The sequence below is a fragment of the Bemisia tabaci genome, chromosome 8 (genome assembly GCF_918797505.1).
Source record: "Bemisia tabaci chromosome 8, PGI_BMITA_v3".
In the NCBI taxonomy this organism is placed as follows: Eukaryota; Metazoa; Arthropoda; class Insecta; order Hemiptera; family Aleyrodidae; genus Bemisia; species Bemisia tabaci.
Genome location: NC_092800.1, coordinates 34,144,640 through 34,167,455, shown reverse-complemented (window position 1 = coordinate 34,167,455; position 22,816 = coordinate 34,144,640). Strand labels below are relative to the sequence as shown.

Here is a 22,816-nt window from a genome sequence, read left to right as displayed (position 1 = left end):
ATGAGCACGGAGTTTTCGTGTAGAACACTACGTTAAAAAAGAAAAATATCCTCGATGAGAGTTTTTCCCACCAGCTAGAAGGGCTAGTCAAGCGCGCGAGGACGCGTTTTTTTAGGGATTTAAATGCCTTTTAAAAAGATCCTATTGGTTTTTCAGAAAAATATACCTCTTTCTCTCACAAGCTCTATGGCAAAGGAAAATATGTCAGTCACCAATATCGTCTTGCACCACATCTATGGTCACTTTGATATTCAGTGGCGATCAAAGAAATATTCATAAACGGAACAAATTGCTAAAAATATTGCGGAGAAAACAATTCCCAATATGACCTTCGGACGAGAAATGCATCCCCGCAAATTTGAATTTACCCGCCGTGAAGAGGAGAATCCTATAGTTTTGCTCATACGCGATAGAGCGCAGCACGCTACTGTTTTGTTTTCGAAAGATCATCGATGTCTGTAAATCGCAAAATGGCGATTTGTTGAACCAAATCTTCTAATGGCGGTGGTGTTTTTTGCCTTATCTGTAAATTTTTTGAGGATGGGATCTTAAATTTTCCCTTCTCAGCCGCGCTGAAGTTTCATAGAAATTTTTGTGATGAATTTGTGTTCGTCTAGTTTTTAAAATCTCCATTTCGCAGAGGTGAGTGTCTCGTCATCTCCTAATCAGAGCGATCGACGTTCCAGCAAATTCACTGATAACCAGGAGAAACCCTTGTTATAGAATTTATCTCAATTTATACACGACAAGTGAAAGTTTTGAATGACCGGTTTTGCTCAACAGGGTTTCTTTTTCTACTGTCCTATCCTACTGTCTCATTTCAGTTTTGCACTTATGTTATCAGTCAAGAGATTTGATTGTGTACACATCTGGGGAGGTATTTCGCTCCAGAACTTTAAATATTTCAGAATTGTTCTTTAAATTCCTTTCCCTGATTCCAAATTCATATCACTTAATGTCACTAAGTATAGTTTTGTCGAGGATAGTAACATCCTTTACTATCTGTGCTTTACCCCCAGCATAGCTCAATACATACTTCATTTCCAAAGATGATTCATCTCAAGTTAGCCGTTCATTACAATTCATTCCCTTATCACTATCTCTCCGTAGATGAAAGATTAATCAAATGACAGTTTCCTGCTCCTCCTTATTACAGCATTGATGCTGCCCCTTTGCATTTCGGTAGATGCTCGATTATTGTTGCTTTAACAATGGAGGTTTGTTTTTTCTGACCCACTATCAACATGCTCGCTTTGATAGTTGTCTCTCATTTGTTCAATAACTCTTTTCTAGGACAATATTTACTGCTCTGATTGATTTTTGGGGTTTTTCCAGATTCATCTGGAATAGTAGGCGCAATTCCGAGTTGCAAGCATGTCTGACGAAGAGGACAAACCCCCAGCACCACCGGTTAGACTGACCAGCAATAGGTAAGCTGATCTGGAATTTTCTTTGAAACAGGAGTTTTTAAAGGCTAGAGTATTTACTTTCTTTACTTTATGATTTATTATTAGAATTTACAAGTATAAAAATTCTGTGGTATGAAAGTTTTATTTTAACACGGATCACATACCTACATTGCACAGATCATGTCCTGCGTGAAATTTTGATGAGAACAAATACATTCACGTTAAATTCGCACCTTGTCTATAAGCTCATTGGACAAGTTCAACCAGAATCAGCTGAATTACACCTGATATTGTCTAATTTCTTCTCACAATGGAGGGGCTTTGAGAACAAGGTGCTTAAGTGTAGCTTTTGAAGAAATTGAGATATTAAGTAAGTAGCGATTTCAATCAAATCTAGGTTTGAAATAAATTCTGTGTCCATCGGTAAAATCAAATTTGAAAATCATCAAAATGTGAGTTTGAACTGTCTTTCTGCCGTAAGGCTCCATATAATTTAGACGCTTTAAACATGTTTTTCTCGAAATAGCAAAAACTGCACTTACGTGCCTTGTCCTGCAAGCTCTTCAATCTATTTTTCAACGATACCTTATCAACATTCTGACTTGAAAATTTGTGATTATATTCATCACAATCCAGGGGAATGCACAGAAAGTTTCAAGGCACTATGTTGCTCGGTTGTCTGTTAAAGAAAAAATTGAGAGGAAAATGAAGCAGTGTGAAATGTAGAAACTTTGAGGGGGAAATGCCACGAGTCAATTGTGATAAAAATTTTGAACAAATTTCCGGTTACTCACTTGCGGTGATCTTTTTACGTGAGATGTGTTTCGGAGCTCAAAGCTCCATCATCAGTTGGCAGCGAACATTGCGGGGCCGAACATCGCAGAGTTTGCTTCCGACTGATAATGGCGCTTTGAGCTCCGAAATGCGTCTCACCAAAAAAGATCCCGGCAAGTGAGATACTGGACATTTTTTTAAAATTTTTATGACAGTACGAAAAGTAGTTCAACTAAATCTATCTTAATCTGTCCAATTCATCTGAGGTTTGAGTTTTTCTGTAGGTAGTTATTGCTTGCACCAAAGTCTCACAATGAGTCAGTCAAACTGGTCACAGAGTAAAGGCATCTTGAAGCAAAGGGAGCAAAGTCCACTTTGCTGATGAGCTTCACAAAAGAATTCTTACGTAATCCTAGGCTCATCAGCAAATGGACTTTACTCTCTTTATTTCAAAATGCCTCAACTGTGTCTTGATAGTTCAAGCTTATAAACTAGCACAAATTAACAAAAGCCATCTGAACACCTTTCTTTGTCCAATATTACTGGAATTATTGCCCGTTGGAAAAATCAACAAATGACATCATCCATGATGGTAATGCATACTGTGGTCACTTCTACCTTGGCTCCATCTGTGTTCAAATGATTCATCATGGTTCTTCAGAAGGAGTTCATAATTGCTATGTGGTTTAAGTAGTGTTAAATTCTTACGCAAGTTTTTTTTCGCGTCCTTGTTTTTCCGGTTCCTTTTCACAAATACTCAGTTATCCACAGAATGATTACACTCTTCTTGGATATTAGGTATCTTAATTATCCTCAACCAATTATCGTTTGTTCCGATCTCATCATTGAAGATAATTGTTCTGGATGAGCAGTCTATTTCAACAACGCTGAAATTTTCATGCTATTGCAATTTCCTTTACTCACAGGTCTCATATTACCTGTCCTTCAGCCCATCGAAAATTTACATGCTGGCGGTGTGATACTTTCAGCACTCAATTTGGTTCATCGAAATTATCCATTTTAGGCCCTACTAATTTGAGCTTTCACCAGGGAATTATCTTCAATTACCTCTGAGTAATTGCCATTAGAAGTCATCAAAACCTCGCAGTCGCTCATTATCTCTCTTTAATGGACATGACACTCGGATGTTAGATCTAATTAAATCTTGGGGCCTCTCAAATGATCTCTTTTGAGTCATCAGTTGCACTTTTGCTTTATTTGCACAATTTGCATACTCAGGTATATGTTAGTTTTTAGTGTTTGAAAAAATCTTCAACAACTGTTCATATTTTTGCAAAAATTTCTCTCAAAACAGTGTATCAAATACCTCGTACATTCACTCAGATACTTTCTCCGAACGAATTAGCTAGTTTCGCAATTCGTACATTGTTGAATCTATGATGCAGACCGTGAAAGGTACGTAGGGTGTGTTAGTACAATTTTTCCTTGCCTCGTCCCCTTCATGATGATTGTTTAGTTTCAGAATGGCAAGAGGAGACTCAGTGCCCAATTTGCCGGTAGATATGCGACCGTTACCGAAAGAGCCTGACGGTGAGGAAAAGAAGAAGAAAACTACAAAATCAAAGTCATCAAGGACGAAAGGACAGCATGGGCGGTCTGAAAATGAAAAACCCAACATATCGTACCCAACTAATTTTGAGCATACCGTTCACGTTGGATTTGATGCACAGACTGGGGAGTTTACGGTAAATATTTTAACTCATGCATGGCCTATCTTGGAGCTATCTTAAACTTCTTCCAAAGTACAGTCAAAAGATTTTGTGCGAGTGCTGCTAGTAGTTAGGCTGCTCACACTGCTCTGGTAGTGTATTTTGCTCATTTTTTATTTATCATTCTGTTTTTAGCTCTTGACAAGGAAGTGTTTAACCACCAATCAATTAGTATAGTAAGGATATCATGAACTGCTCAATCAAGGAGTTGCACAAGAAATTTAAGAAAGTATCTCATCAGTTTAAAAGTTATTTTTGATTGTACTGTGGCTATCTTTCAGTTAAAGCTTGATCTTTTGGCACTAAAATAAACTAAAATGAAACGGAAGTGCAGGAATTTGAGTCAAAGTTTGATGGTTTTTTTTTTTTTTTGGAGGGGGGAGGGAGGGCTTTTCAAGTCATCAACTTACGAAATCTAATGGTTCGAAAATTGCATCGGCCCACAGCGGCAGAATCATGAATCCTAACCGGCAGTCTGGCACTTGCAACCCGTTCACAAACAACACAACTAATCACTGCTACCAGTACTGCTCACTATTGCATCACTATTTTCCAACACCACGCCATTTGCAAGTGCATTCGTTCTGTCTTAATTACCTACAAGTTTTCTTTATTCCATCACCTGATGACAGGGTGTTGACATTTAAATGACCATAGTATAATCTAAAAAAACCTTTAAAGTGGTAAGGTGGTTTCTATAGTTGCTCGAGCTACTTTTTGTTCCTAGTTCTTTGAATAGAATTACATCATGGACAGATTGTGAGCTATTTGCAGGTCCTTTTCAATCTCTAGATTAAGAGAGCATACCAATTTGTATCTGCTTATTCAGATGAAGTTTTTATTTTGAAAAGTTTAAGCGATTCAAAGACTTGGAGTTTTCTTTTTTTTATTTTTGGCCTGTATCTGTATTTTGAACAAGGTCGAAATATCTTTGCTTCTGTGTGAAGTAATTTTTGACAGTTGTGTGGCCTTTCTTTTTTAATCTTGTACAATGTAAATATACATTTAGTTCGAAGCTCTGCCTGTTAGTTGATACACATTTACCTCCACCTTTTGTAGATATATTTCTTTAACAGTAGCATATCCTCCCAAGAGCTAATCTTGACTTTTTCTTCTGACGTTTGATGGGCGAAGCATGGGCTTGTCTGGTTTATCAAAATGCTTCAATTTTGTAAGAAACTCTTCTACCACATATTGACATGAGAGCAGAAAAAATCAAATAAAAGCTTTGGAATTCAGTAAAACTTACAATGGGAAAATCATCAAAAACATGAACGACACACAATTTGGAATTGAATTTTATCAAGCAGATTTTTTCACTGGCGTAGACTTTGATCTGCTGTAATGCTTCACTATTCAGACAAAAAATTCAGGCTGAATTTATGAAAAATATGGTCTCTATTACCTAGTGCCCTCCACCCTGATAATTATTTTCATCCTGGTCCTTAAGAGTCTCTGTTTTTCTATCTCTTTCCTCTTTTTTCTTTTTTCAAGCTGCCTCACAAAGTAAGTAAACCCAAGAGAGTGATTTTTACAAACTTTATCTTTCATTCAGTTTTTCTTTTTTTGTGAGCTTTTTTGATCTAAGTACGTATCTGCATGTATTTTTTATCCTCACAATTTGTCACTTTTGATCGGGCATATCTATGTTTGATGCATGCATAATCCAACTTTTACCTCTTACATTGCGTATTTTTTGGTGCAGTATGGATGGGTTTAAGCAGAAATCTGTACCCAAAAATCGTAGTTCTGATTTTTTCTCTGTGCCTCTGCAATGAAACGTAATCTTCGATCTTGACTAAAGCTTCTTGATGGCGTGTATTCCAAGAATCACTTTGTTTCCCTTAAATGAGAGGCTGGATTGTCTTTATCGAAGACAAGTTAATTTTTACACATTATACTTATCATAAGGCTACAATCAATATTGAAAGCCCCAGCCTGTTAATTATATTATTTTGAGCCAAATCTATAACTTACATGGGAGTTTTCTGAGATTGCAATACTACCATGCCGAGGAAAAATACCGTATGAGCCTTCGCTAGGGATGGTCGAATATTTCAATAATCGAATATTCGATTTTTGAAATATCGTCACCGAGATAATAGCATCACAATCGAATGTTGGTGGGAGTATTCGGTTATTTGATTATTATCCGATTAATATTCGAATAGGTAAAACTGTGATTTTCTATTACTTTCCCTTCTACAGTTCGAAATTACGAGGTTAAAAAATTCCCCTCCAGACCTATTGACCATTCAGTACAGACTTACATGCCCTGGAGTCCAAGTTACCACCAGTATGGTTCGAAAAAAGTCCATCGTGTGGAAATACTTTTCCATAAGTGCGGAAAATAGAGCCCTGTGCATGTGCAAGCTTTGTTCCACCACTCTACAAAAAAATAAAAAATCGGAGCAATAATTGGAAAGATTTGAATATTTGCTTCCAGGTATTCAAAATCGCAAGATTCGATTTCTCAAATAATTGCAATCGGAAAGTTTTGAATATTCTAATACTCGAATTCGATATTCGTCTATCCCTAGCCTTCAGCCAAAGCCAAATTTTCTCTGTCCAAACAAAAATTCAATAGGACTCTTATGAACATTTCCCCTCAATTTTTCAAGGAATTTTATTCACAATTAGATGTATAGTATCTGAACCTATTGAGGATAAATATTTCCAACTTTCTTAAATAATGAATATTTTATCTGAAGAAATTTGGCAATACATTCATGTTTGTACCACATTTTTCTCTTAAACAGCAGTTTTTTTCCTCTCTCTCTTTTTTTATAATGTAGGTATTTTTTCTCAGACGAAGTTTACCTCTATGCTGTCCAATGAATCATATCCTACAGGGTGGTTCTGTAGCTTCTATACTGTTGCTAGGACAAGACTGCGTTAAGCTTTGTCATATCTGTATCTAACATTGTATCACACTATTCCTATCCAGTCTGATCAGCCTTATATAATTACCCTGCTGTTTATCCAAAAAATATCTATTGTTTTTCAATAAGCCCAGCTGCTCGTCCCCTTTTTTTGTAATTTTTCTTTTTTACTTTGTAGATAGAGCAACCTATAGTTACTCCATTCTACAGTTGACTTATTTTACCGTTTATTTAATTTAAATGCATTTCCTACATTATAAGATTATATTTCTATGCTTTTTGTGGCTTCCAGTGTTAAATTCGCTTCTCTTATAGAAGGAACAGTAAGAAATAAGGAATATATGCAATAATGCCTTTGATTTCAGTTACGAATACTTACGCTAATGATTTTCTCTTCTCTTGTTTCTGTAGGGAATGCCAGAAGCATGGGCGCAATTACTGATGAGGTCGAACATCAGCAAACAAGAACAGAAGAAGAACCCTCAGGCAGTTTTGGATGTTTTGAATTGGTATGACAATTCCAGTAAAGACCTCAAACAATCTAAATATATGACTACTGCTGAAATGGTCGGTATGTATCTTTTATTTGAAATTTATTATCTTTGTAGCAGTATAATGGACCATCAGTACGAGCTGTTTTTCCCCATCAAAATTTCTCGTAGATCACAATTTGTGCAATGGAAATTGCTGAAATCAACTCTCAACCAAGCTATTAATGTCAGTGTATTTTCTGAAGGAAATACACTATTGTTTATTTTGCATTGGTCACAAGAAATTTGGATTTCCCGCTCACATGTGACATTACAGTCTATCTGAATCAAATTGTGCACTACAACAGTTTTGGCAGGCTTCTCTAAAAGCAGTGTATTGTTTCCATCGTGTGCTGTTCAAAGTGTCAACAAGCAACAGTCGAGTAGATACTCCGAAATTGAGAATGCCATATTTTCAAACTGCCAAAACTTTTACGGTAATGTTTAGTGAGCGATTTAACTTCAATAGATCATGGCTTTTTTCATGAGCAATGAGTTTAAATTTACGCACAAAAAAATGCTAATATCTTGATAAGGAGATACTGTCGATAATTTCTGTCGTACAGATCATGTTCTACGTAAAATTTTGATGAGAAATTATTTATTATAATGTCTAAACTTACTTCTTGCTCAAGTTGTACATTGAACTTAACTCTGCAATATTAAACCACTATTTTCAGCCCACTTTAGAAATAACATATGTTCCAATAGTTTCCTTTTACAGGTAGGTGCTTTTGATGAGCCAAAAATAGTAGCCTCTGATTGCAAAATGTTTGCACAGAGAAATGTCACAACTCCCTTTCAATGTGATCCGTTCTGTGTTGTCAACAAAATATGCTTCCATGGAACCTGACCTATTGAAGCCGCTTACAACACCATCCAAAGTTTCACACTTGCAAAACCATTTTTCCCCATTGCAGACCGTGTGCTTACCTAAGAGGGTTGATTTGTGGAGATTACAGTTTAACACTCCAAATGTGTGGGAAAATAAATGAATGACAAAGACAAAAAAATTGAACCAGATAATTGAGGTTGCCCCACTTGAAATCAAGAAAGCCAATTTTTATTGCGTTTGGCGGTTTTTGGTATAACTTATTCCACAATTTTTTGAAATGATTTTGCGTCCAAAGATTCAAGTGAACATCCAGGAACTAATTTTGTTGCGTAAATTTCAGAAATTGGAAGGCCAAACCTGCGACATCCAAACTCTGGTTCTTCGCATAGCCATCAAAGTGGTTTGAGTCATCTATCAAGCAGTTCTCCCAACTCAACAACTCCAACAACTGATACAGAGCAGCCACCCACATCCACCTCTGAGCATGAAGATGAAGCGCCTCCCCCTCCCATTCCAACAAGACCGGATCGAACGAAGTCAATTGTAAGTCTTTGCTTCTCCTTTTCCGTAGTTTTTGTCTGCTTTAGTGTTTTTCATTTTTTTTTTTCTCTTGGGAGTGGTTTTTCGCTGGAAACTGACTGAATAAGGGACTGACAATGATCAAATGACAACCCGATTATAGGATGTCAACTATTTTCGTTTTTTTATCGTTTTATGTATATTGAATATCTCATCAGTAAATGAGGCACTGGATGCAAAAAGGGCACTTCTCGATTGCGGTGTTTCAGAATCTCTGTTGCTGATTAATCCCTTGGAGAAGAATTTAATGGGTGATTTTTCAAGAATTCTCTTCATAGAAAATTGTAAAGTCATTAGGATTATTCAGGAAATTCTTAGTGAAATGGATGTATTCACCTTCCTTACAACGAATGAAATATTAGAGGAGATTCTGAAATACTGCAACCGAGAAGTGCCGTTTTCGCATCCAGTGCCTCAAATAATTATGCATATGCTCTATGTAAAATACGTTATAATTTTTTTCTTTAATTTTTTCTCTTAGCTCTTCTAATTCTTGATGATTTTTTTAAATACCATCCATGCGCCTTCAGGATAAGTCTCAATTTGTCGTTTCCCAGAAGAAAGAACGTAACTTCATCCTAAGATTGCAAAAGTGTCTCCATCCCTCAAATTTTTACAGGAATATGATACTAAAGTTTCCGCCCAAAATTGTGCTAATTTTTGCCAGTAACTAGCACAGACATTGCTGACAATTTTGGTTAGACACATCCAATTGTTCTCTAGAAAAACTATAATTTGCTCGGGAAAATTTTGCAATGTTTTAATATACTTACGCTGTTGTGCCACAAATTAGTGCGATTGCCTTTCTCCTTAAGAAGCATTGCAAAAAATGGCATGATTTTATAGAGAGGAAACATTTCTGGGTCCGTTTTCAAGAGATTAGGACAGGAGAGTCTTTCCGGGTGTTAGAAAATATCTGAGGGGGCAGTAGGGTGAATACCATACTCTAGTTCTTTAGCACCTTAATAGCATGTTTATGCCCCCGAGCCTAGACCTCCCAAATTTTAGTGTTACTTCTGGGGTTACCTCTTTTGATAGTATCACAAACTATCAGTTGGACATATTTAACAAGAATCTGCCTTCTTACATTTCACGTAGATAGAAAGCTAAAGCCTTTCAATTTTCTGTGAAATTGCTCTTTATTGAAGAACATTTTTATAAAATTTCAAGCTTCGGTGTTGTTCAGTTTTCTGTTCCAAAAATACAACATCAGAGAAGATTAGGTAATGTTTGATGTAGTTAGACTGATTCCAACTAAACTTAACTAATTCCGCTCTGTTATTTGTGTCAATAAGACAAATTTTTCCGCACATTTTACCACCTAACCTATGCTCAACTCAATTTTTTTTCTTCTATTTTCAGTACACTAAGCCTGTAGAAGAAGAGCAACCGCCTGTTGTGCAATCAAATGTACCAAAAACTCCAATAACGCGACCGACAAATGGCACAGTTCCCGCAACAATTCTAGACAAAAACAAAAATAATGCCACCACAAATATCAAAGCACTTACCAATAACTCTAATGCAACTATAACAAGTGCCGAAATTAGGAACGCCAAAATCGGAGATGATGAAGTCGTGGAAGTTTTGAGGTCAATAGTCAGCGTGGGAGATCCCAAGAGGAAGTACACTAAAATGGAAGAAATTGGACGGGGGTAAGTCAATGAAGAGTATTCCATTAAAATGTTGTGCGATATTGTTATTTTCGACAGTGCTTTAAATTATGCATTGCAAGTTGAACTCTGCGTTCATTGTGTGTTCTACTACACTAGCAGAACATAGTAGCTTTGCTTTGCCGAATGATCATTGTATATGTATGCCTTAATTTCTATTGGCGGCGCGTCAGTGTACTGATTGATCTATTGTATTTTATAATAATTGGTTCTGATTTACCTGGTAATGGCAGTCCACGGATCAAAAATATTCATTGTTGAATCAAATGATTGTAAAACCGAAATCCGTGTAATGATACTGAGTTTACGTTAGGAAGCAATGGATCTATTTGGGACATTCTAGTCTTTTTTATAATTCTAAAAATATGTTATATTGATGTTCGAGACCTAAATGAAAGTTTCACTGCCTGATCATCAGTCAAAGAAATGGTAGATCTACTCTCATCTAACGAAACAAAGAAATACTATGCTTAGAGTACAGAAACTTCAATCATTAACTTGAATTATTGTTATTTAATGAATCTAAGTAGTTTGGAAACATTGCTCAAGTCAGAATTATCTGCTGACTCATCACCATGAAGGCTGATTGTGACAAAAGTTGATAATGAATGAGTGTTGGCTCCCTCTTTTATTTTTGGAATTGTTCTGTCCTCTTTGAGTCTGTATTCTTAATCAATTTGAACAGAATGTTACATGAATTACGCATCATACTGTCCACAGTTCATGGACACCATGAACAAAAATTTTAAATTAGTGTGTTCCATCTATCCACGTGCGTGGACTCCACGAACACAATTTTTATTTCAAATAACTGAATAAATTTGGCACCATGCATGAGTTTGTACAAGTTCCAAGTTCTTAAAAGTTCAAGTTTGAAAGTTTATGGCTTCCTCAGAAGTTGCAAGTCCTCATCAAAAGTCATGCGTGAGCACATCTTTGATTCATTTCTGAAAACTTGATTCGTGGACTCCACGAACACCTTAAACCAGTATTAGGTGTTCGTGGAGTCCACGAACGTGGATAGATTGAACACCTTAAACCAATATTAGGTGTTCGTGGAGTCCACGAACATGGATAGATTGAACACATTAATTTAAAATTTTTGTTTGTGATGCCCATGAACTGTGGACAGAATGAAGTGTTACCAATATTGCAAAAGCAAAAAAAAAAAAAAAAAAATTGAGCAGCAAGACTAGGTCCTATCTAGGAAAAAACATCACATGTTTTCTCTTTCAAATCTTATGGAGAAAGCTTTCAAAACAACAGGAACTTCAGAAATCAACTTCTGAACGAGATATGAACAAGCATCTTGAACACAGATCAATTGGAAGTTAGTTTACACAAATGATGTCATTTGTATTGTTGCCATTTAACCAATGTTTATTGATTGTAAACATTTATATCTTGTTAAGGAGTTGATTTCTAGACTTGTTGTACAATTTGCTTTCCGTGTGAAATTGAAAAGAAAATAAGTTGTGTAATACTTCAATTTCTACTTTGTCTTGCGGCTCATTTCAGAAAAATTAAAGTTACAACAGAAGCTTTATAAGTGATGATGTGTGTTATTTATCTATATCTCTCTTTTGCTTTCCAGTGCCTCTGGAAGGGTTTACACGGCAATTGAAACTTCGACCGGAATGGAAGTTGCAATCAAACAGATGAACTTAAAACAGCAACCAAAGAAAGAGTTTATTCTTAATGAAATTTTAGTAATGAGAGAGAACAAACATCCAAACGTTGTCAATTATTTGGAAAGCTACTTAGTTGGAGACGAGCTGTGGGTGCGTATTAGTCATTATTCTAAAGCTATCGTAATGTTATTATCTCCAAGATAATTGTTCTTGAATTGTAAACTTAGCAAATATTCATATCGGCGAGTGTTAATTGATCTAATTATTGTAATTTCTCAGATGATTTCTTTCAAAAAATCTGGATGAAGATGGAATTTTACACAAAGCTGTATTTTCTGTCTTGACAAAATGGTGCTTTTACAAGGCAGAGACATTAAATCATAGAAAGTTTTATTGAAGCATATTAATTTTTCTCCCTTGATCTCTGTTCTTACAGGTTGTCATGGAATATTTACCTGGTGGTTCTTTAACGGATCTAGTTCAAGATTCTTGCATGGACGAAGGTGAGATAGCCTCCGTCTGTAGAGAGGTGCTCCAGGCTCTAGAGTTTCTTCATCGTAATTTAGTCATTCACAGGGATATCAAATCGGACAATATCTTACTAGGCCTTGATGGTAGCGTTAAGCTGAGTAAGTACTTTTTCGTTTCAGCATAGATTGTAATTTTGACTTTGAATCAGTTACACAAAATAACAACTTGAATTTTGACTGCGTTCAACAGAAATGCTCCAGGTTCCATTTTGGGAAGAAAATAAATCCGAAGCAGTTTTGAATTCAACTAATTTTAAATTTCAGAAAAAACATCTTGAATGTCAAAATGTTCTTTCATTGAAAAGTTTCAATTCAATGAAATAAAATAAACAAATCTTCAAACCTCTTTTTCTCAGTTCAAATTTAAAAGGAAAACTGCAGTGCTGGACTCCGGCAGGCGGAATGGTTTTTCTTTCGCCTCTCTTGGAAATATATCGACGGTGAAACTACCAAACCACGTATCTCGTTTGCGGTGTTTAAAAATGTACGCTCACATTTTATTTTTTTTAAAGTAGACCAAATCAATATCATTCCTTGAAATTTTCACGGAATTTTCCCCGCACAAAGAGGAAAAATCACAGAAATTTTCAAGACTGGATGTTAAGTAGTTTTTCGTTTAAAAAATAAGGTATGACAGGAAGTCTGCGACGTCGCAAACCGAGATACGTGGTTTGGTAGTTTCACCGTCGATATCCGATTTTTAAAATGGTGTATAAGTAGAAAAGTGTGAATGCATTAATCTCAAAGAGGATTAAAAACACCTAAGCAGCCAAGGAGCGGAATGGAACCTTGTAAGGTTTTTCCGAGCGCTCCATGTTCCCAGGTTTGAGTCTTTAAAAATTCATACCCCTTAACCTCTTAAACAGCCTGTCAAACAATCCAAATTTTCTATTAAAAAAAAAATTGGAAGATCTCAGAAAATTTCAAGAAAAATCCGGGAGTTCAATGAATCAAACAAGATCAATCATCCTCATCAAGAATCATAATGGCAGTGCAAGTAAGATCACTGAAGACCTGTCCACCAAAATTGACGTATTTCTATCGAACGGAACTAAGTGCCATCGGGGGAGGAAGGGAGGGGGGCTTGGATTGGCGGGTGTTGCGGGACGCAATGCTCCTTCCGTCCTATACTTGCAATACCTTTCCATGGCGCTTATTTCCGTTTGACAGAAAGCGCTATCTGGGATTCTAAAATCCTCAAAAGGAACTCAATTTGGCGCTTAGTTCCGTTTAACAGAAATATGTCCAAATCAAAGACATGTCATTCAAATTTTATTCTTGTTCATTTCGCAGCTGATTTTGGTTTCTGTGCCCAAATATCTCCGGAGCAAAACAAGAGGACAACCATGGTAGGCACTCCTTACTGGATGGCACCTGAAGTTGTCAGTAGAAAGCAGTACGGCCCCAAAGTAGACATCTGGTCTTTGGGCATCATGGCCATCGAGATGGTCGAAGGCGAACCTCCTTATCTAATGGAAAATCCCCTCAGGGTAAGTTTGAACATCGTGATTAATTATGAGGCTCAAATGAACTTACTAAAAGGAAATATAAAATGAGAAATTCTGTTGTTGAAAAACATTGTTATTCAAATGCAAAACAAAGTTTATACATGTTTAGTGATAGTGTAACGGAGGAAACTAGAATTGTGATTCAAAGGTCTCATGGACTGGAAAATATTACGACAGTGTAAGTTAGCAATCATATAACTCGATTTGCGACGTCGCAGACTTCCTGTCATACTTTATTTTTAAACGGAAAACTACTCAACAGCAATTCTTTAAAGCTTCCATGAATTTTCTTCTCCCTGCGAAGAAAATTCTGCATAAACTTCAAGGAATGATGTCAAATTGTTCTCTTTTAAAACAATAACACAAAGGCGGAGATTTGCAGACACCGCAAACGAGTTATGTGATTGCCGAATGACACCATCGTCAGAGTTTAACAGGACAGATAAAATGATGGAAATTGTAGAAAAAATCCTGAAAATGCAGGAAATGGCACTGTACGCACAGCAATAACTTGTTCAAATTTTAAGGCTTGCTAGTTTGAATGGTTTTAATGTTGAATTCTGTTTTTTCTATTTCTGTATGTACAAGCATAGGAAAAATGCAGACGAAGTACAGGGTTTGGAAAAATACTACAAACCATAATATTTTCCCAAAGCTTTTGCAAGTTAGAAAATGCCAGTCCCTCTCTTTATTCTTAGACTATTTCCCCTTTAACCAAATCCTCAATGTAACGTCTCCTTGTAAATCTTAAATTGCCTGTACTTTTAATTCCTTCTAATGTGACTCCATTTTTAAGTGCTAACTTTTATTTTTGTCCTTTCATTTCAGGCATTATATTTAATAGCAACCAATGGAAAACCTAAAATAAAGGAAAAAGAGAAGTTATCTCCCTTATTTCAAGATTTCATAGATAAGTGCCTTGAAGTAGATGTTGAAGCTCGTGCGTCAGCATCAGATCTTTTAAAAGTAAGTATGATTAAACTAATGGGTTAGCTGCGCTAGTCACAGAATTGTATTTTGATGCTCAATTCTTGTAGATCAGCTAAAAATTATAAGATCAGTCCCAACAGCATCTCTCTATGTTCATTACTAATAGACATTGGAAAATTTTGCTGTATATTTTCGTGATCAGGGGGTTATGATTGGTGCTTCTGTCCGGTTTTCAGATTCCTAAGCACGTTCTAAAAATTTTGCGGCGAATCGTAGTGGCGAAGTTTTCCAATGTCAAATTACTAACCGAGATATCCTGCTTTGAAAAATTCGGTTGATGACATCATCCACCAAGGTAGTGACACCCTTGGTTTTTTCCACCTTGCTCCCATCCAAGTTTCTCGTTGAGTCTCACTGATTGATGAAAGCAAGGTGGAAGAAACCAACGGCGTCTCTACGGTTGTGGATGATTTCATGTACCAAATTTTTCTAAGCGTGTCATCTCAGTCAATATTGAACGTAGAAAGTTGCTGTTTAGATGCTTCTCATTATTTTTAGCTAACCTAGGAGAATCAAGCATCAAAACACAATTCTGTGACTAGCGCAACGGACCCATAGCCTTAAAACTTTGCCTTCCCCTTTTTCTTTTTTTATTCATCAAGTATTCGACTATAAATTGAGCTGAATTTGGGAAATTAAACTGAGTCGGATGAGATGAAGAACTGTGCTGTATACATTCTTTGCCTATCCTGAGTCCATCAGATTTGCAGTTCAACACAGCCAGGAATCAATTCAAGCACACACATACTTATAGTTATATATAGTTATACTTATAGTAGAAAAATTCAATACCACAGCAGGTCTAGAGACTTCGAATTTTAGCATGTCGAGGGCTATGAAGCAATATCGCCTGACTGATAATTTCGGTAGAAATGAATTAACAACTTTGCCGCATTCTCCAGTATAAAATACGCAAGCTGATGTTTTTAGTTTTTCTCAATTCCACATGAGGACGCTGTAATGCATGAAAAAATACTTTGATTTTCAGCTTTTTTTATTTCTCTTATATGTTCCTAATTTCATATCATTGGTCTTGCCTGTTTTTTTTACAGTAAGTAAATTCGTGTTTGATACCTATTCCTTCATCATCTCTGTTTTTGAAGTGCATTTCTAATCATTTACTATTTTTTTTCAGCATCCGTTCTTGAGACTGGCAAAACCCCTAGCTTGTCTCACGCCTGCAATAATGTCAGCAAAAGAAAACGCTAACAGTCTGAACTAGAATCTTGCGTTGCTGTAATCCTCTGTAATTGATTGACTTTTAAGTAGGTTTGACACTATGACAATTTTCAAATTTAACAAAAAAGTTGTTGATTTTTTCTTCCTTAACTGTTGTTATTTTCTTTTTAAAATGATTAGAGACTGTATATTTTTTCCTTATAACTAATTTATTTTAATTAAAGCGAAGTAGGAATAGTAGATTTTATCTGTAATTCTTCTTTTCTCTATTACGTATGTTCAAAGAATTTTAAATTCTAAATGAGTGTTTTTCAGAGTGAATTAACACCAGAACCTTCGTCGAAGATAGAGCTCCTGATGACATAAATTCTCGGAAATTTTTCTTGTCATTATATTTTGTTACTTTCTCCTTAGTCATGAGAATTTTAGTTTTGAAAATGTGCTAGTGCATAGAATGCACAATTGCACAAGTAAGAAATCTGGACTTCAGGTGAATCTTTGTCAGATGTTACACATCAAGCCCTTGAATGAGATTTCCTTTAACTCTAGTTCTACACACCCAAAATATTAATCTGAAAACTTATCCATTTTATCAAGAGGTTTATTTCAGTTGCCTACTCATAAAAAGTGCCCACCAAAAACTCGAAAGAAAGCTGGAATCTTCTGAAGGCATAATTCATTATTTGTTAAGCTGATCAATGTTCAAAATTTGTGTGCAGATAATTTTAGTGTTAATTAAGGCACTGTGTGCAAGAAAGGCAATTCTTGATTGTGGCCCTTAATAATTTCTACTAATATTTCATTTATTGTTAGGAAAGTGAATACATGTATTTCATTGAAATTTTTACTGAATATTCCTCTTGAATCCATGATCACAATATGCAGCGGAGGTGTGGAAACACCATAACCAAGAGGTGTCCTTCTCACACTCAGTGGCTCAATCAAGAGTTTTTGAAAGAGAATATTTATGGAATAACAACTAAAATTTGCCTTTAGGCATAATAGCTCTACTTGTGTTGTGAATTATAATCAAAATCGGTTTATTAACATGATGCATTTAGTATCTTGATGTTCGACACTATCCGGCAGAAGATTCACTTAACCTTCAGTATCAAAATAGCTCAATGAGTCTGGTATTGATTCCCTCTTTACAAATTTTAGAAATGTTTGTGTATGAATTATCTTTTCCGAAAGTCAATGTTGTTCTGGATAGCAAGTTTGAATTTTTTATCCACACCATTTCAAAGACCCTCAGGCTTTTGCGAAGTCCTAACATTTGTCAGTTGAATAGATTGTAAGGATTGCGATTTTAGAAAAAAGATTAATATAATATATTCCGAAGAATCTGTTCAAATTCACAATCAGCAGCAAAAAATTGGTTTTCCCAATGATCAATTCCTTTGGTTTTTTTGACTGAAAAGATCAACAATCTCTAAGATGGAGTCATCACTGTGAACGCTTTTGAAAATTGGACCATAATTTGACACAAAATGTTTGCCAGTTATTTGATTTTAAATTTAAATTCACTCCAAAAAATTGATATGATTTTTTGATACCATTATGATAATATTGACATCTCAAATTAATCAATCTAAAATCGTCAACTCTAACAGAGTAGGGAACACCTCTGCTAGTTATTTCGTATCCTTTGCCTCAAAGAATGGGCTTGTCAAAAAGGCAAGGGGGTAGGATCTTAAGGGAAGGGAAGTTGTGTTTAAAACTTTTGTAGAAGGATTTGACTTGGCAAGTGCTTTTGTCAAAGTTCAAAGACCTTCCAAGCTTTTTTTTATTTCTCCTCCCCCTTTTTTCCTAACCAGAACATACATAACAATTTAAACCAAAGTAATGCATGATTAGAACTTGATCACCATTTTACTTTTCTTCTCGAATTTTGAGTTGAACTCACTGGCAGAGGCAATCTCTGCATAAAATTGTTGTGTTGAAAAAACAAAAACAAAAGTAAATTACATTTTGCCATGTCCTGCATAAAATCTCAGTTGGATGTTCTTGTCCTCTTGTCTCTCCCTTTATTTTTCACCAAAAATTAACAGTGTACTAATGGCGAAATGCAAAAAGTGCACCCCAGTTGCAACATTTAAAAAACCCCAATCATATTTTATACTCCTCAAGGAACTCCACTCAAAATCCTCTGTGCATTGTACTGTCAGTTAAAACATAACTATTGTTTGGTTAGTCATTCAGGAATATGCTGCTGTATTACTATTATATTCATAGTCTCCTTTTTTAATTTATTGTTCTGCTTGATTACTTTCAAATACTTTTGAAAATTGCTCCTAAAATTTTGATTGATTATCATTTAGAAACTTCATATCAGTAGTAACTTCATATAAAGTTAGATGTGTCTTATTGTATTTGACTGTCAAGAAGTGGAAAAAAAGTACATACGAAGGCTTGCATCAATTTAAACTAATTATCACCGTAAAAAGTTTCTATTAATACCTTGTCAGTAGGCATTAATGAACGATTTTTTCTGAACATATCTTCTGTTAGGTATCAGTTTTATCTATTTTGCAAGAAATCATGTATATCTGTAAATCTGTAAGTCTCGTTTTCATTTTGTATCAATGTCTCCACTGTTACTACAGGTTGACCAGCCACTTTGATTAAAGTTTTGCAAGTAAAAAAACAAATTCTGTAGACATTTTTTAATGGACCACTAACAAAGACAAGGTACAAACTGTTCCAAACTTCTTGTCGTGTGAATCCTTTCTTTTCAGTAAAATTCTTGATAAGGAACCAAGCAACGTTGTGTAAATGATACCTTGTCTAGTGCCCCATTGTGTGGTCGGTTAGATTTCCCTGGTAGATTTTCTTCAACTAAGAAATTGATAAATTGTGATTTATAGTGCAGCCCTCCTATCTATTTTTATCCATTTGAAAAGATTTGATGGTTTTACTCAGCTACATGGCTCACTATGTAATTTAGGAGATAATTTATTCAGTTTTCCATTTTTAGCGCTTTTGTATTTATCACATTATTTTCGCTGAGGCCTGTTCATACAGGAGGTCGCAAGTCTGATCGTAGTTTATTTTACCCTCGTGATTCAGCTCTAAGTTGCAATGCAATTATATTCCTAAAGAATTATTTTAGCTAAGCATAATTCCCATCTGTCCCTTTTTTCAAATTTTTTATCGCTCCCTAGATTTTTATCATCGTCATTGATCTAGTTATTTTATATATTTTAATATGTTTTATATTAATTGATATTACACTTATTAGTTATATAATTGATTTGCTTCTAGTTTATTTTACCACCCGCCAATGTAATCTCCACTTACTCCTACTTTTTGGAAACTTGAGATCCGTAATTTTTGCCATGTGCAGTGGCATTCCTGGGCATTTCAAGGTCAGAGCCTTGTTCTTGAAAAATGTAGCAGCACCCAAAGAATATTTTAATTTGAACTTGCTACCTATTTTTATGATTTCACTCTGTTTTCTGGTGCACTAACTTCCTGCTTCTTCTTTTCTTTTTTACCCTTTTGCACGTATCAGTTATACAATTCTCCAAGTCATTTTGGAGAGGCCTTCAAATTTTCAACCTCCTGTCACTTAATGCAGCACCTCCATCATAAACTTACAATTAGTGCCGTCTTGTAGAGAGCCGTTCGTAAGGGACTGTTAAATAATGTCCCAAAGAGGGGGGGGGGGGAGAGAAGATCGTTGAGCTCTGATACAAAGTGTCATGAAGGCTCCAAGTGTAAACTAATTTTGTACTTCTCTCATAGACGAAAGGAGTTGGGTCAAATATTTACAAAAACTGATTTAATTTAAGGTGGTTTTTCCCAGCTTTGCTTGATTTATCGGAAGGGGGGAGGGGTGGCCTTTTAGCTATAGCCCTCTTTAAATGGGTAAAGTAGGGTCGGAAGAAAGCATGTAGTAAGCGTATGTTCTTTTATTTTGGCAAAAGAGAAATCCCAGTGAAGAGTCGCCAGTCTTTAAACCTAAAAACACACTGCTTATTTGTTAGATAGTTTATTTGGCCTTGTCTTCAGATGTTGACGGGTTCTCAATTTGGCATTGCTTACTTGAATTAAGTAGAAAATAGAACTTGCAATTTTCACGCACAAGTCATTATTACCTACTTAAGGGCTAAAAGCGTTGAAATCAGGAATTTTCAAAGAGGAGTCTAAACTAAGAAAAATGCCGGAAGAAGGGGGCTCTGAAGGCCATATTTTCTCACATAGTTAAAAACTAATACCTTTTTGTGGAAAAATGTTTGGGGAGGGGGGGGGGGGGGAGGGGGGCCTCTGACCTTATGGGACCCTCTTCTCTGTGATTTTGAGTAAAATCACAGCTGAAGAGGAAAAAATCTGATCATTCAAAAATTTGAATCTATCATTTGCTGATAACAATCTTTACCTGACCTTTAAAGAAAATTGCTTAGTGTGATATCTGGTGTGCACTACTCATCAAGTATCCCACATTGTGGAGGTACTCATTTCATTATTAAATTTGATATTTTGTCATTCAAAGTTTGATTTATATTAATTAGTGGCCGTTAAAGGAGGAAGAACCTTAGTCCTCAGAACCTCAAAATCGAGTTAGTAATACTTCTAACGCCTAAGAACCGAATTTATCAGCAAAATGTTCTTGTTGGTTGCTAGGGCAAAAAAGCCATGCTATTTACATCAAATTTTTATACATTTTTTTATTTTAAATGTTGTGTAGATTCTCATCATATTTTCATCAAATTTACATCAGAATTTGATCAAATGTTTGTTGTGTAATTAATTTCCACTTTTTAATCGTGGAAATTTTGTTGCATCTTGATCAATATGGAAACTATAAAGTACTTAACACTAGGGATTGTCTAACAGGGTGCTTTCCATGTCATATTAAAAAATGCCTTTCCAAATGATTACCTAGAGGCAGTGTGAAAGATTAATCTGCAGTTTTGATACATTTTCTTTGGGTGAAAATAACAACAAATGTGCCATTCTATCAAATCATGAATATTTTGCATGCTTCCTCACATTTTTTTAGTCCTCTTTGCACTCCTTTTCTTTTCTTTTTTCTTTTTGTTGGTAGACAAATGCCTTCAGATGCCTTCTTTTCAGTTGTGCCAAATTTTTAGACTTGTAGAATAAGTTTGTATACACCGCACTTTTTTAATCTTTGAGTATTTACCTACCTGTGGGTTAGGAACTTACAACTTCAAGAAGATGAAGACTTGAAAATAGAAAAGATTAGCACTTACCTCCTCATACATTGAAACATGATCGCAAAATATTGATTTTATAATTTGATCAGATAAAGTTAAGGCCATAGGACTTGCCTAACTAAGGTACTTTTTGTTTTTCATTGTTATCATCGGGAGGAATTGAAATATTTTAGCACTGAAGATTGCTTTGCTGCTTCTGTTGTTATGATAAGTTCAAGTTTTTCAAAAAAATGTTGTCAATAATGCGCCATGGAAAAAATTAGCATGTTATCTGCATCATTCATCTAAGGTACCAAGATAGTCAGGGTAGCCTGGATAGATAATCGCTCCAAAACTTTGCTTTATTGTTATCTCTGACTATACATACAAGTTGTTCAATAGAAAATATTATGGAAAGATTAACGTGATAACAAAAATAATGATCATTGTACATAGGCTTGAAGAGTCTGTCTGAGTAACGTTTTCGGAGTAACAAGTTTTGGAATTTTAGGTGTACCTAAATAGAGACTTATAATGTGGATTTTATTTTTGTATCTAATACATACTTAATCGTGGATTGTGTATAGCTCGATTGTGAAAACTGTGAATAAACTTTTTTATTTGAAAATATAAATTTAACAATGCTACGAAGTTGTTGGTCTTTTTCTGCTGATTCGTGATCCCTGCAGCAAATCATCTGATGATACCTGAAGTCAAAAGATGCACTTCTGCGTTGCTGCATTTCAAAATTTACGACCAGTTTTAATTTATTCAAGAAAAAATCAACCAAAATTTTCCTCTGAATTTTGATGGCTCTCATGATGGCCTATCACATGAAAATGATGCCGCTTTGCGAAGAAAAATTGCCGAATGAACTTTCGGCTGTTGCCGAATTTCCGTTGATGAAACTCTGATTCCTTGAGAAATGGAATACTTTCTTTCAATTTTTGTTTTAAAATTTGATCTAAATCCCCTGCAACTCTCAAAGAAAAATATTCTCAACTTTCCTTAAAAATAGTACTTTTTCGGGGAACAATTGGCAATATTTGCATGAGTGTACATATGACGTTTTTCCTTAGTATGTCTGTGCTTGTCTATCAAATATTTGATACATCCTCAAATATGAGTGAAAGATCCTCATTGCTCGTACAAGTAGTATACACACCAATGAATCATAGGAACCTGCAGCAGCCTGAGCTGAAGGAATGAGAGTTTGAAAAAGACGTCTACGTTTCTAGCGTTGCGTTAAAGTCTCCTGAGAAATCCCTCTCATACTGCCCGTGTGTGCCTCAGGATGAAACGTTCGGAATACAGTCAATCGGTGGATGCAACTTAATCAACTTCGGTGTAGGAGTGGGTTGCATCTCCAAATTTGAAGGGGAACTAGCAGCGATTTTGTTTCTG

General features: G+C 35.5%; 1 protein-coding gene across 1 annotated transcript; it reads left to right on the top strand.

Annotated features, from left to right (window-relative positions):
- The first annotated feature begins 450 nt into the window (after positions 1 to 450).
- Positions 451 to 22,059, top strand: Pak (serine/threonine-protein kinase PAK 3-like protein). The gene is made up of 11 exons (XM_019041130.2): positions 451 to 642; positions 1,336 to 1,430; positions 3,661 to 3,889; positions 7,207 to 7,366; positions 8,501 to 8,703; positions 10,102 to 10,394; positions 12,007 to 12,193; positions 12,480 to 12,672; positions 13,867 to 14,063; positions 14,910 to 15,047; positions 16,207 to 22,059. Exons 2-11 carry the CDS (start codon positions 1,375 to 1,377, stop codon positions 16,291 to 16,293), a joined length of 1,743 nt encoding a protein of 580 aa, XP_018896675.1. The 5' UTR covers positions 451 to 642; positions 1,336 to 1,374; the 3' UTR covers positions 16,294 to 22,059.
- The last annotated feature ends 757 nt before the right edge of the window (positions 22,060 to 22,816 follow it).